Raw genomic sequence first — 15,619 nt, forward strand, 5'->3', positions numbered from 1 at the left:
ATCCTTTACAAAACTAGATAAACTGATAAATGCAAGTAAAGTGTTTTCCTGTGTGGGGAAGGAAACACTTTTCCTCTACCCTCTTAGGTTCAGTGCTGAGAGCCTGCAAGTGAAACTGACAAAGACAGATGAACAGGGAAAAAGTATTTCTCTCATATGCACTTGGCACTTCACTAGAGAGAAGTGAAAACCCCAAAAAGCTGTTAGGCCAAGGAGCTTATATCCCACTTTAGCAAAGGGTGATAAATTGTGGATAAGTGACAGAGGAAAAGGTGCTTGGGCTTCTAGGGGCAGTAATTGTGGGAAGGTACATATAAGGGGGAAACAAATGGAAGACAAAGGTTATTTAGTCAGGTTTATGTAGGTTACACGGTTTACTAAGTTAATGTAAACTTAAATCAGTATCTTCTCCAGGGTCATGTCTGGTGATGAAGAGAGGGAACCACATGTAGAAGTGGATAGTTATTATGTTACTTTTACAAAGGGAAAATTATGCCCTGCTTTTAGGCAAAAAGTGAAAGAACAGAGATCTTGAGCCAGCTGTCTTTGATCAGTTTCTCAAAATAATCCTTATGATGAAGTGGCATATTTGCAATAGTGCATTCTTATCCCCTTCACCTGAGTTCTGTGAACCATTCTGGTGGATTATTGAACCCAAAAGGAGGGACTGTAGAAAAGCCCAAATTAGTACTTGACTGGCCCCAAGTATGGTGGCCTGGGGATACCATGTGTGGCTGGCATCTGAGAGAGGGCAGTCTCACAGGAGGGAGCCTTTTAACCCCACAGGATCTGATGCTACCTCCAGGTGGCTATAATCAGACTTGTTACTGGAGACCCAGGTGGGATCAAAAAGAACAGAGAATCTACTAAGCTCAAAATGCCCAAAACAGGATTCATGATCTCGCCCTCCCTCCATCCTTCTCCTCGGTGGTCCCCAGCCCCAGGGACTGCGACCACTTCTAGTAACCGCTCCTGTCCAAATCCTCAAGGCACCTCCACCCCTCCCACTTCTCCCATAGCACGCTGTGCTGGTTTCACTCCTAAATAGCTCTCAGATATGTCTACCACACCACCATCACCACTACTCTTGTCCTAGGGATGATCACCTTTCCCTTGAAAGATGGCAATAGATTCCTAACAGATTCGTCCATATTGCCTCTACCCCTTACAGTCTGCTCATCAACCTGTTTCCACAATGAGCTTTCAAAACTTAAATCTGGTTAGTCACACCTCTGATTCAAAACCCTTCAGTGGTTTCTCATTGCTCAAGGTCCTGCGTGGCTGGCCCCTTCCTACCCCTGCGTCCTCAGCCCTCTGCCCTTGGGCCACACAGTCTTCTTTCAGCCTCTCCCTATTCCCTCCAATGTGGGGTCTTGTGTGGGCTGAAATGTCCCCTCAGGGCCACTCCCCTTCCTCCCAGAGGCCTCCCTGACCAGGCTGCATCCTTCACAGCATCTGCTAGAGTGGCTGAGTCTGTATTTGTGTGGAGTTCTGGTTAATGTTGGTCTCCTCCAATACATTGAGGGCTCCTTGAGGGTGGAGTCCTCTAACATTTTCACCAAAGAGTAGAGTGACATGGCTGGACCCAGGCCCTGCACAACCTTGAGAATGATGCCTCCTCAGGTCCCAGTCCTTGGGCACCTCACCTTCTCCCTTCCCTGTCCCACAGTGAGCACATGCTCTGAGAGGATCACCACAGCCTCAAAATCTCTTTGAAATCCTATTTCTATCTTCCGAATAGTTTGCAATTTTGTGTTTAACTCCATAATACATAAATGTTTACCTAAATGTAAAAATAATGTCTTCTTCCTCAAATCTTAGAATTGGTCCAGAAGGCACACCAGGATAGCCGGTGCCTCTCGGAAGCTCCCAAGTTGACATGCAATTATGGTATTCTATATTGGTTATAGTGGGACCTACCATTCCAGCAAGAGAAAGGCAGAGACCCTTCCTCATGAAGGCCATCCCCAGCCGTGGCTTCCTAGCAATGGGAGAAATCTTTCTTCTTAATCATCAGGGTTCAAATGTCACCACACCTAGCTGTGAGGCCGGGGCAACGAACAATCCTTCTATGCCTTCATGTCCCATTTGTAGAGTAGAGATGATGGTCTGAGAATAAGATCGTGCTAGAGGAGTCAGTTCAAACCAGCACTCTTGATGGATAGGTGCTCCAGGAATATGAACCATTAGTATGACTACTCACTACTTTCTGCTTGCCCCCTCACCAAAATGCCTAAGGTGCTGGCCCCTTTTAATTCCCCTTCACATTCTGCCAGACAATAAGGTGTTTTAGTTACGGTGCCTCAGTTAAATGACTTGGGTAGGCTGGCTTGCTTCTTTCCTTCCTTCCTCCCTCTCTCTTTCTTTTCCTGAAATACTGGATCTACGTCTAAAAACGCCAGAATCCCTAGCTTTTTACACAAGGAACCCCAGAGGTCCACACGGGTTTAGACGGAGGTCCCAAAAGGCAGACCCTAGAGCCCAGCGTCGTATGTTAGAGACACTTTAAGAAACACCGACCCCCGCGTGGGGCCCAGGACCGTTTTCACAACTCCAGGTGACCCTGACGCGCGCTCACGTTTGAGAACCACTAACTCCAACCAAGGTAAAGTCAGCCTGAAAAACAAAACCGGACAAAACCAACCCCAAAAGCCCACTATGGAAAGTCTCCCCGGGGTCCCGACCTGCGCTCCGTCGGCCGAGCCACGAGTCGGCCGCCTCGCAGCCCCAGCGCGCGCCTGGGCCCCTCGCGGCGGCGGGGAGAGGCTGTGAGCGCGGCGCGGCGTCGGTCCCGCGGGGCCCCCAATCCTCGGCCCCGAGCGCGGCGGGCGGGACCGGGGGGAGGAGTGGGGACGTGCGCCCGGGACCCGCGCTAATGGCCTCCGGCAGCTCCCGGCGCGGGCCCGCGTCCACTCCGCGCCGCCCGGCCCCGTCCCCGCCCCGGCCTCGGCCCCAGCCCCCCGGGCGCCGCCACCGCGGGAGCGCCGAGGCGAGCGCGCCGGGCCGGGGCTGGCTGGCGAGCGGGACTGGAGCCAGGGCGCCCTGAAGTTTGGGAAGGCAGGAAGAGAAAGCGAAGGAGGCGCGCTCAGTCCGCGGCCCGCCGCCTCCCGGCTCCCCCGTAGGGCAGCTTCCTTGACCGCGCGCCTGCCCCACGGACTTCCTGGGCCGATGCGACCGCCGGGAGGAGACCGCTCCGCGACCCGCCGGAGAGCAGACCCGCCAGGCCCCGGGGGCTGACTGTACGGGCAGGAGGAAGGCGGTCGGCGTCCGCGTCCGCGAGAGCTGCGCGCCAGTTCACCCCAGGAGCTCCGGAGGCAGGACCGACGCGGGCCCCGCCGGGGTGGGCGCGAGGGAAGAGGGCGGCCCACTTCCAGAGCCCGTCTCTCACCTTCTGCCCGAGCCTTCCGCAAACCCGCCCAGTCGCTCCGGCCCGCGCCGCCCCGCTTCCAGGTGTTCCCACGGCTCGCGCCTCCCCGCCCCGGGCCCTCCCCCGCTGCCGGCAGGTTCAATCCCCAGAGCCGGCCCCACGCCCGCATCCTCCTCCCACTCCGGCCCCGGCCGCCGCCGCTAAAACCCGAGGCTCCCGGGTAGGGACTGCCCTGTCCTCTCGGGCCCGGGGCGGGCTCTGCGCGCTCCTGCAAAGACCCAAGGTGTTAAGTCTCCAGAGGAGCGCTGAGCGGGGGGACGCGATCTGAAGCCAGGCGACGTCATGGATCCCCAGGGGACGCTAAGTTTGGAGAAACAGGGACCCGCGCTCTTGGCAGAGCCCCCGCCGGCCGAGGGGCTGCCCGCCCCGGCGGTCCTCTGTGCCGGGAGTGGCGGGGACGGTGGCGGCGGCGGCTCCTCGGAGGCCCCGAGCCTGGACGCTGAGCCCTTGTCCGCGGAGGAAGAGGCTGCCCCCCGGGAGCAGGAGGAGCCGTGGGAGTGCCGCCGCCGCCTCCCGCGTTCCTTCTCGCTGCCCGCGGACCCGATCTTGGAGGCGGCCAAGTTGCTGCAGCAGCGACAGCAGCTTGGCCTGGCGCTGGACCCGCAGGGCGGCGAGGGGGCCGAGGGCGCGCCGCACAGCCCCGGCGGCTGCTGCGCCAAGTGCAAGAAGCGGGTGCAGTTCGCCGACGCGCTGGGGCTGAGCCTGGCCAGCGTGAAGCACTTCAACGAGGCGGAGGAGCCGCAGGTGCCTCCGGCCGTGCTCTCCCGCCTCCGCAGCTTCCCCATGCGCGCCCAAGACCTAGAGCAGCTCCCCGGCCTCCTGGCCGCGGCGGCAGCGGCCGCGCCCCTCTCCGCGCCACCTCCCCGGCTTCGGCCTCTTTTCGAGCTTCCCGGGCCGGGCGCCGCCGCCGAGCGTCTGCGGCGGCAGCGTGTGTGCCTGGAGCGCGTGCAGTGCTCGGCGCCCTCGGGCGCAGAGGTGACGGGCTCTGGCCGGGTGCTCGGCTGCCCCGGGCCGAGAACCGTGGCGGTGCGCTACACCTTCACCGAGTGGCGCTCCTTTCTGGACGTGCCCGCCGAGCTACGGCCCGAGCCGGTGGAGCCACAGCCGGCAGAGGCGTCGTCGGGGGAGCCCGCGGACGCCGGGGAGGAGCCGGGAGCCGAGCGCTTCCACTTCTCGCTTTTCCTGCCCCCGGGTCTACAGCCCCAGGAGGGGGAAGACGCGCCGGGGGCCGCGGTCCACTTCGCCGTCTGCTACCGCTGCGCCCAGGGCGAGTTCTGGGACAACAACGCGGGGGCCAACTACACGCTGCGCTATGTGCGCCCTTCCGACGCGCTCTGAGCCCAAGGCCGGGGCCCAGGCAGCGAGGTGACCTGCCGGGACGTCTTTCTGAGCACCGTCCACCGGGGAAGGAGAGGAGGGAGCCGCTCAGCTGTTAACTCGCACCAGGACAGATCCTTCGAGCAAGCATCGTGAGCCCGGGCAACGCACCCAACCTCCCCGGCCCGTTTTCTCCTAGTTTAGGCCTCCCTAGGCTGCTTCTAGAATTCTCGCCCTGCACCAGAACGCGAAGAAATTCTTGACCGAGCCGTAGCTTCCTTCAAGAAAAAGGTCCTGACCCCTGTGCACAGCTGTAAGACCTTGGGATTTGTTCTCAACTGTAGACCTCGTGTTTTAGCCTTTGCAGCTTGCTGGAGACGCCTCAGGTCTCAGGGAAAGGACAGCCATCCTGCCAAGTCGTGCCTGCCGAGAGAAGGTGCAGGACCCGGGGCGGTCGCCGGAGCCTTCACCCAGGGTCCTGTTTCTCCGTGAAAACCGAGTGGGGCCTTGGCTGGGCTGTCCTTTTCTTTTAACTGGGATCTGGGGGATGTTTGCACAGTCTGGACATTGTTTACTGGGTCCGTGTGTACACATGTCCTTTAAAAAATAAAGGCCACTTGCACACCCTTTCTCGCTGTATTTTCTCTTCCAGCTGATTTCCTCTCTGATGCGGAGAGGCCCAGGTTTCCGGTTCGGGGCAAAAAACATTATTTAAAACGTTTTGTAGAAAGCTTCTGTTCCCTGCCAAAAGAAGGTGCTTAGTGAGTTGAAAGAGCAGAGTAGTCTGGTCCGCTTGCTGTAAGCTGCAGGGTCGCTGACCCTCAACCCCCTTTGTGTAGGCAGAGCTCAGAATAGCTTAGCCGCTGGGCAGAGAAGCTGGGCTCTCAGGGCTGGGTGATGGGGGGTGGGCAGAGGTGAAATGGACAGGTGTCTTTCTGTCCCCACTGGGAGCCCCAGTAGGTACTGATGACCTGACAGATGGTGAAGCGTGTCCAGCGAGTACATCAGAACCAGACAGGGGCTCTGCAGGCTGGCCTTCTTCACGCACCTGCTGATGGCCGTGGATGCCAGGATGAAGTGGCCTTGCGGTAGTAGGACAGGTGAGCGTGCTGGGTGAGGGCCTGATCTTTCCCCACACCTTGTTTATCCTTTGGTAGTTTTTCTTTCTTTTGTTTTCATAGTTCCCAGCACATGTACAATCAATGCATTTTGCAGTGGTAATCTTTAAGAAAGATGGTTTCTACTGGTGCTCTAGGGGAACCAGAGTAGGCATAGCACAACCCATGGGCCTAATTCAGCTTGAAGTCTCTTCTTATAGACCCTGAGAGCTGAGAATGATTCTCGAGTTTTTAAACAGCTAGAAAAACTCAAAAGAAGAATATGGTTCTGTGACACATTAGAATTGTATGAAATTCAAATTTCAGTGTCCGTAAATAAAGCTTTATTGGAACACAAGCCGTGCACATTCATTTACATATAATCTCCGACTGCTTTCCTGCTACAAGAGCAAAGTTGAGTAGGTGCAACAAAGACAATATGGCAAAAGCTAAAATATTTACTATCCGGTCCTTTATAGAAAGTTTGCCAGCTCCTGCTCTAGAGAAGTATTTTTTAACACTATATGCTGAGAGTTACACTTAATAAAGCAGGTAAAGTTTTAATAAGGTTTGTCACTTGAAATTAACCCCCGTTTTTGAGAAGTGATAATGTTTACATTACTTTCAGTAATCTTGGTTAGAGTAAACACTAAGATGCCAAATGCACAATTATTACTATACAGGGGAGGAGAATCTACTTGTCTTCTTTCATCTAAGAAATAATAATAAATCAGGACAGCTGAAATATAGCATCCATCCGAATGGACATCATAGGAACTGCCGGATGCTTCCATGCTTCAAAATGAGATGTCTTAAGCCACAACAATATTTAATTTAACTTCTGGTTTGGAGACATCGCTTTTGACTATAACAATGTTTGCCAGAGGTAATTCATTGGTTTGGGGAAAATATTTAAATAATTATTAGTGGAAAGCCATCAGAAGCTAATACATTATAATTTACACTTGGAGTAAAGCAGACTAAAAAATAGCCATGTCTGTGAAATAATAACACTTAGTTCCCATCTAGTTATAAAAAGCTTTATAACAAAAATAAGCAATGTTTAGAATTACATCATTTTTCTGTTACAAAAATAAGCAATGTCCCTTTTTGGGTTCGATATATGATTTCTTTTTTAAAAAGTGCATTATTCAGGCGCCTGGGTGGTTCAGGTTAAGCCTCTGCCATTGGCTCAGGTCATGATCTCAGGGTCCTGGGATGGAGTCCCATGTCAGGTTCTCTGCTTAGCGGGGAGCCTGCTTCCCTTCCTCTCTCTCTGCCTGCCTCTATGCTTACTTGGGATCTCTCTCTCTGTGTCAAGTAAGTAAATAAAACAAAATAAAAAATCTATAAAAAGTGCATTATTGCATAATAATACTTAGATAAATGTATTTTGTATTTTTCTTATGTGTTTAGGAACACATTTTAGCTGAAAAGTATTGATGGTGTGTGTAGCCTCCAGCACAGTTTGACATGCTAATTCCTAGGATAATTGTGCATAATTTTGGATTGTTTGGGATTATTTAAAATTATACAAGGATGAAATTAGGAGCCCAATATCATGATCAAAATAGAGATCCCCTTGTCTGGCATTCTTTAAAACGGTAAGCCTTCAAATTTGGAATAAAAGAAGAAATGGGTTCTAAAGAAGTGTGAAGTGCAAATTTTCTATTCTTTAAAAAAAATTATTGACTTTCAAAAATGTATTTTGGAATTCAAGGAACTAATTTTAGAAGTACTTATTTCATAATATAACGAATGTCAAACATGGCTTTTAGGTGAGGAAATCTGGCTTTGCTGTCTCACAAATCGTGGAGAATAGCTTTTCTAAGGTCCAGAATTCTGTGGAATATTTGGAAAAGCCCAGTCATGTGCATGCAGTTATAGCCTTTCGAAGTACTGGGCAATCTTCTCAATGTCTATTTTATTTTATAAAGTGCTAACTTTTCATCCTAGACTGATAGCGAACATTTTGTAAGAAACTTAAGGAAGTTAAATAGGTTTTGATTTTGAAAAGGCAGTTTCAGAGGAAGGGGCAATAATCACGAGGCAAGGGAAATATTTAAGAGTATATTTCCCGAATGGAATCAAAACTCACACACTCATCATCCCCCAAAGCAAAATTCCAAAATTCATTGTTTTTTGGCAGGAATATTTACCTCAACTCGAGGAAGTGGGGGTCAGTCTGGTTGAAATGTAACAGCTGAAATATCTTGCCCCGCTCTAATGAGACTCACTTCTGCTCAGCTCATTTAATGATGTTGACTTCCACCAGAGAGGTTCCAGTCTCTTCTTTATGGGCATGTGAGCGCATGGGTCACTGGGTCAGGGCATGTTGAATGAAGCGTGTGTCCTTTTTTTTTTTTTTTTTTAATTTTAAAGATTTTATTTATTTATTTGTCAAAGAGAGAAGGAGAGAGAGCACAAGCAGGAGGCACAGGAGGCAGAGGGAGAAGCAGGCTCCCCGCTGAGCAAGGATCTGGTTGCAGCACTGAACCCCAGGACCCTGGGATTATGACCTGAGCCAAAGGCAGGTCATGACTGAGCCACCTGGGCATCCCAAAGCCTGTGTCCTTTCCTGAAGAGTTTCAGAAACAGTGGCAGGAAACATGACAGTTTATAGGGAACAGAGTTTCCCCCTTACACCCCCAGGCGTACAAAGACTTCTCTTAGGGAGGTCAGGATCCTGCTCCAGGGAGTGGGTGCTGGGGGGCAAGAAGTCCACGGAGCTTTGGGGGACCCTGAGGCACCACTGTTCAGGGACAGCTTTCCTGCAGCGCTTGCGGGGGGAGGGGGTGGGGGGGCAGTTGTCATCCGAAAACCAAGGCTGCAGAGGTGGGGCATCTTTCTCTCAACCGGGGAAGAAAGCAGGCGCCCAGGGGGCTTTCGGTCTGACCACACCCTCACTTGCTGTACCCTTCCTTCTGACCTGCCTGGGGCTGAGGACTTCCCTGGTGACATGGTGGTTCCCGAGCTTGGCCACCTGTCATCTCACAGCAAAGCAGAGCCTTCTGCTCCTTTCATTTTGGGGAGTCGTAGTTCGTCTCTGTACGTTATCTCACGAGTTCCCCATATTGCTGCTTTCCAGCACAGCGGGTGTGCATATTTTAGTAGGACACGTTCTCCCATTCCCTGACTCAGTTGTGTTCCTTAGGAGCGTGTGGCTTGGAGCCACTTGGAGTAGTGTGATTCACATCACATGCGCTTTGTCAGGAGGGCAAGGAACAGGCTTTCGGGAGGAAACAGGATGCTTTCCTTTTCTGTGGCATCATGGCACTGAATCAAATGTGTATTTTTGATTCACGCAAGGGAGCACGGGTTTGTAGGTTAAAGACAGCCCCGTGACGTGTGGGAACTTAATAAGCAACCCTGACAAACAGTGAGCTGTTTGCAGTCCAGCCTTTGCACAGCCAATCCCCGTGAAACCAGGGCCGGGAAGGTCTTTCCAGAGATCTGCCATGTGCTGGATGCAGTCACAGGGGCAAAGGGCTGGGAGCAGGGTGGAAACTGACAGTCCCGGCTCAGCCCAGTGACCCTGGCTTTCCCTTAGCAGAGCAGTCCTGTAGATAACAGGCGGAGCCTGAAACCCGCTGGGAGAGGCCAACCCAGATTTCTCTTCCCACAGCATAATAGAAACAGTCCGCTAGGTGATCGGCCGTGTTTTCATGTTCCTCTTCGGACTCCCTTTAGCTGATCGGGGAGACTACCGGAAGGCAGCCCTAAGTGGTCCTTGAATCCTCCAAGGTATTCGGAGCTAATTAATGAGCTTAATAACTTTGGCTCATTAGGATTTATGCTTTCTTGAATCTTTCAGATAGACTTTGTATTTGCATTTTGTGGAGTCTAGTTTTTTGACCTTGGCTGTCTCTGTGGGGACAGATCTTGGCAAGGAGAGAACAGAGTCACATTTCAGCTGAATATCAGTTTTTGAGATGGCGAAGATGAAGGGCTTACTTTTAAGATGTGCTGGTGAGATTTGCTAGTGAATCTAATAGAATACTTTAAGTCATGAGTTCAGAGCCAGTTCAACCGGGAAATCGACATATCTACAAACATCTCTGGTAAAGCAAAGGTATTTTAGACTCACACACAGACATTTAGAGAAATTAGACCAGTATAATTTCTCCTCAATTGCATTTACTCATCCCATTCTTCTTGTTGGCATTGCTCGGGTCCTTTGAAATTTGCTACCTGAGGTCATTTCCCGAGAAGAGTCAACAGCATCCTAATGTGTCCTGAAATGGGAAATTCTGTCTGAAAATCTGAATTGAGTAAAGATGGAAAACAGGTAGATTTTGTGAACTAAGCTTGAAACATTTAATCTCTAAGTTGAAAAATTCATGAGCGCATCCTACAGATGGCTTTTCTGTAAATAGCTACACACGTGTAAGGTTGAAGAAGCTTTTACTCCAGCAGACGAGGAGTTTATGATCGCAGGAGACTAATAATTCTTCAAGCGGCCCCCTTGCAGTGCTCTCTAGAGGACATGTCCTTTCTGCTCCTTCCTCGACATCTTTCAGTAAAACATCCTTATTGTCAGGAGGCTGTTCTTGTGCAATGAAACAGGTTACACATTTTTGGAGAGAGTTAGGTTTTTTCTAATTTTACATTATTTAAAAAGAAATGTGAGTTTATATTCAGAACGGCTTAGAATAGTCTAGAACATACCATTTGCATATTCCTGTCTGGTTAAGGAGCAAATTGTGTTTTTAGGCACAGATTTTAGGCATGTTGCTGAGCTCCCAATGTGGGGCTCAATCTCAGTACCTCCAAATCATGACTTGAACCAAAGGCAACTGCTTAGCCACCTGAGCCACACAGGTGCCCCAGGCATGTTGTTTTTGATATTGTGTTTTTCAGCCAGAAAAACCCCAAAGCTGATGTGTCACTTATATCACAATTAAATTCAGACCCCAAGATTAGTGAGTTCTATTGTTTTAGGATCATAAGTCTAGACATCAAATTGAGTTTGAAGGTCCCTGAGATATCCATACATTGATATAAATGGATAATTGTGGAAATAAATGGATGTTAAGTGGCAGACAAGTCCTTAACAGTGAAATACAGGACATATTCTTTTGCAAATATTAATAATCAATTTTTTGCAAAAATAAATACATAAATAACAGTAATAGCAGTACCTATTTAGAAAGGTTTGTGAGTAATCCCTTTGTCCCCCATTTCCCCAAATCTGAACTAGAGGTTGCTTCTGTTCCTAGATCCTGTGTTACTTGGGACTTTGCTGTTTACCAAAAAGTCATTAAAAATAAATTTATGTATTGGTACAATACATGCCAGAGAAACTAGTTTTCTGGCAGAGGAAACAACAGGTTCAAAAAGTGAAAGGGTCTCCTGGGTAGCTCAGTTGGTTAAGTGTCTGTCTTTAGCTCAGGTCATGCATGATCCCAGGGTCCTGAGATCAAGTCCCGCATTGGGCTCCTTGCTCTGCGGGGAGCCTGCTTCTCCCTTTGCCTGCTGCTCCCCGTGCTTGTGCGCTCTCTCTTTGAGAAATAAATAAAATCTCAAAAATAAAAAAAAGTTGTAAAAGCGTTGTATTCTGAGGATCAGTCCTGTCCTGCCTGGCACTGCCTATCACGGCCGAGAGCCCTGAGAAGGTGGAGGGGATGAAGCTCCTGTCTTGGGTCTCAGGCTTGGACCATGGCTTGTCCTCTCACAACCCCGGCAGGCTCTATCTGGAGCAGGCAGAAGCAGCATGCTGATGGCCACTGTGAGGTGAAAGGCATAGCTTTTTGAGCCTTGGCTTTTGACGCTCCAGTTGGTTCAGAAGCTCTTACAAATGGAGTCTTCACGATCCAGAGAATCATGTGACAGCCAAGGGCTTCTAAAATGATTCAGCAACATTCTCTGTAGGAGTTGGCGTAAGATGCAATGGCAGATGCCTGGGGAACGTGATCTGTTACGTGATGGCAGAGGTTTGGGGCTTTGGGCAGGGAGACCCAGCTGGGTGTGCAATGGCACCCTCTGTGAGGAAAGATGGACTTGGGCTTCGTGTGTCAGCCCTGAGCCTGATGTTGTTAAGGTTGACTGTCGCTGTGTTGTCACTGACCCACCTGAGTCATTTCTCCAAAGTCTAAAATTCAACGTAGCTTAAGTAGGTATGTGTCCGGAGTTCCCAAGCTTTCTAGGGATACTGCCTGTGGAGGGCTCTGACTTGCCATGGGAAGTTGGCAGGTTCCCAGCCCCATATGGGGGCAGGTGGCAGTTCTCAGAGCCAGGGGACAAAGAACCATCAACTTTGATTGGCCAGGGTCTGCCCTCTTTAGCTGAAACAAGATGGTGCCCAATGCACCTTTCTTAGCCAGACAGCAGCCGCAAGAATGGGCCACTATTTCAGAAAGTAGATTGTTATGTGATTCCATAGAACTTTTTTTTTTTTTTTTTTTTTTTTTTTACAGTTCTAATAGTGGGAGAGAAAATAACCTCATCAGTCTCTAAAGATTTGCTTGAGAAATGTGCGCCGTGGGATGTTGGGGATGAGTAACAGGTTTCTGTGAATGTGACTTTTGTTAGTGTTTATTTAAACAGAGAAGTGTAGTCAACACACAACCTTCATCTTTCTCTCTGATTTTTTAAAGGATAGTGCTATTTTTGTAGTTTGAAAATGTCTTTTAAATTCTGAGGATTTAAAACGAAATTGTCTGCTATGTTTATTTTTCTATATGTGGTGTGTCTAAAAAATGCTGAACCCAAAGTTGTATTTTGAATAAAGAACATAAAGCAATTTGGTACTTAAAAAGCCATCATGGAGTCTGGAAACATTTTTGGTGGTGACTACTGGGACTAGAGGTGCTGTTGTTTGACAAGGCACAGGACAGCACTCCCCCAGAATAATTCTCTGGCCTAAATCCCCACTGCAGAGGTTAGAAAACTCTGAGCTCGGGGCACCTGGGTGGCTCAGTTGGTTAAGTATCTGCCTTCACCTCAGGTTATGATCTCAGCGTCCTGGGATCAAACACCGCTTCGGGCTCTCTGCTCAGCAGGGAGCCTGCATCCCCCTCTCTCTCTGCCTGCCTCTCTGCCTGCTTGTGATCTCTCTCTCTCTCTCTCTCTCTCTATCAAATAAGTAAATAAAATCTTTTAAAAAAAGGCTTTAATGTAGAAGATATTCGTAGTAGGGAAAGCTGTGCAAAAGATACAGGAGAATTCTCTGTTCTATTTCTGCATTTTCTTGGGAGATCTAGACCATTTCCAAATAAAAAGTCATAATACTAGTAAGAACAAAATTAAATTAAACCTTCCAAAAAAAAAAAATATCCCCACCAAACCCTCCTACACTGTTGGTGGGAATGCAAGCTGATGCAACCACTCTGGAAAACAGCATGGAGGTTCCTCAAAAAGTTTAAAATAGAGCTACCCTATGACCCAGCAATTGCACTACTGGGTATTTACCCTAAAGATAAAAACATAGGGATCTGAAGGGGCACATGCACCTAATGTTTATAGCAGCAATGTCCACAATAGCCAAACTATGGAAAGAACCTAGATGTCCATCAACAGATGAATGGATCAAGAAGATGTGGTATATATACACAATGGAATACTATGCAGCCATCAAAAGAAATGAAATCTTGCCATTTGCGATGAAGTGGATGGAACTAGAGGGTATTATGCTTAGCGAAATAAGTCAGTTGGAGAAAGACAACTATCATATGATCTGATATGAGGAAGTGGAGATGTAACGTGGGGAGTTTGGGGGGTAGGAAAAGAATAAATGAAACAAGATGGGATTGGGAGGGAGACAAACCATAAAAGACTCTTAATCTCGAAGAACAAACTGAGGATTGCTGGGGGGGGGAGGTCAGGAGAGGGGGGTGGGGTTATGGACATTGGGGTGTGTGTGTGCTATGTTGAGTGCTGTGAAGTGTGTAAACCTGGCAATTCACAGACCTGTACCCCTGGGGCTAAAAAATACATTATATGTTTATAAAAAAATTTAAAAATTAATTTAAAAACTCCCCATCATTGAAAAGGGTATAAAGCATTGTCAGGTTCTATGCTAGTAAAATCCACGTAGATGTCAGGGTGGTAGGCATGATGTGGGAAACACACACAGGCTCCAAGGGACCCAGACCTGCATGCAGTTGATCCCAGCTCAGCTCTCTGTCTGCTTTCAAACAGGTCCCTTAACCTGTGAGAGTGAGTTTGGGGTAGTAGTTCCCGCCTAACTAGATTGTTGTGAGCACAAAGGGAAATTATTTATGAAGTACCAAGCAGACAGTTGGTTCCCTTTGATCCCTGTCAGGTGGTGTCTATTGATTTCATACTGATGGTATATGTTGTCTATCCTTGTAGGAAGAATAAATGAAAAGAATAATAAGAATGAAAAGAATAAATGAAACTTCCAACTTGGGAGACACATCACATCGGCTGCCACTGCACTAACCGTTTGTTTGCCGTTTGTTTCCTATTATTCACATGATGGGCTGGATATTGTGTTTATAGGTTGTTATAACATATACAACGTACCTATGTTCATCTGACTTAGATCTTTGTATTTCCTTGAGGCAGCTTCTTCAAAGATTATCCCCCGTATGTTAAGAAACTAGTCTTTGGAGGGCTTCCTGCTTGTAGACTACTGTTTGATATTGTTGAAAATCCATTCTTTGGGTCCTGTCTTGATTTTTGTGACCACCCTCTTCTGATTTGCCTCCCTTCCCTCCACACTGTTCCATGTCAGTCCCTTTGAGACTGATTCTCCTTCTGTTTGCCGCACAGTCCTCCAGAAATCCACCACTAACTCTTTTTTCTCTTATAAAGATGCTGCAAAGTCCACAAGAGGAAGACGGCGTATAATTCTTCTTCCTCCTCTTCCTCCTCTTCTTCCTCTTCTCCTCTGCCTCCTTCTCCTCCTACCCCTCCTCCTTCTCCTTCCTTTTCTTTTTTTAGAATATTTTATTTATTTATCTGACAGACAGAGATCACAAGTAGGCAGAGAGGCAGGCAGAGAGAGAGAAGGAAGCAGGCTCCCTGCTGAGCAGAGAGCCCGATGCGGGGCTCGATCCCAGGACCCTGAGATCATGACCTGAGCCGAAGGCAGAGGCTTTAACCCACTGAGCCACCCAGGTGCCCTCCTCCTCCTCCTTCTTCTTTTTTCTTCTTTTCCTCCTTCTCCTCCTCTGCCTCCTTCTTCTTTTTAAAGTAGGCTCCTTGCCCTCTAGGGGGATTGAACGCACAACCAAGAGTTGCATTCAAGGACTAAGCTAGCCAGGTGCCTCCTCCAGTGGCCACACCCTTCCCGCAGTCACCTCATCGGAATCTATCCATTCTTTCATCAAGAGGCGATGCAGCCCTTCCCTCATGGCTGGCACAGCCGTGGCACTGGGATACATGGGGATGAAGACGTACAGGGGACGTGGCTCTCCAGGAGCTGGCATTCAGGACAGTGGGGCCCTTACGTGACAATTCCAAATCTACAGGCACATTCTCCGCTCTCATGCTCCCATCTTCCTTTCTTCTATAAACCCTAGCTACACACACACACACACACACACACACACACACACACACGAGGAAATGCTTTCCTCAAAAGAATCTGACCCTCAGAATCCCCGGAGTTGGTACAGCAAGACGGTCTGGTAGGGGAGGGCTGGCGGGGGAGGGCTGGTAAGCCTTGGTGGCTCTGCCTCTGCTCCCGTCAGATGATCCTTCCTCATGGCGGAGGGTGGAGGGCAGGGAGGTCTTTGGACAAAGGCCACTGCCTCCCACAGCAGAGAGCTGCTCCTCACCCACGTGATGTCACCCCTCTTCTCACATGCAT

General features: G+C 49.3%; 1 protein-coding gene across 1 annotated transcript; it reads left to right on the forward strand.

Annotated features, from left to right (window-relative positions):
• Positions 1–3,709: 3,709 nt before the first annotated feature.
• PPP1R3G (protein phosphatase 1 regulatory subunit 3G) lies at positions 3,710–5,373 on the forward strand (the record flags this gene model as incomplete). Its single annotated transcript, XM_082732196.1, has 1 exon — positions 3,710–5,373. The coding sequence occupies one exon, from the start codon at positions 3,710–3,712 to the stop codon at positions 4,763–4,765; it is 1,056 nt and encodes a 351-aa protein (XP_082588322.1). The 3' UTR covers positions 4,766–5,373.
• Between the last annotated feature and the right edge of the window lie 10,246 nt (positions 5,374–15,619).

The sequence above is a fragment of the Mustela nivalis genome (assembly GCF_964662115.1).
Source record: "Mustela nivalis genome assembly, chromosome: 5".
In the NCBI taxonomy this organism is placed as follows: domain Eukaryota; kingdom Metazoa; phylum Chordata; class Mammalia; order Carnivora; family Mustelidae; genus Mustela; species Mustela nivalis.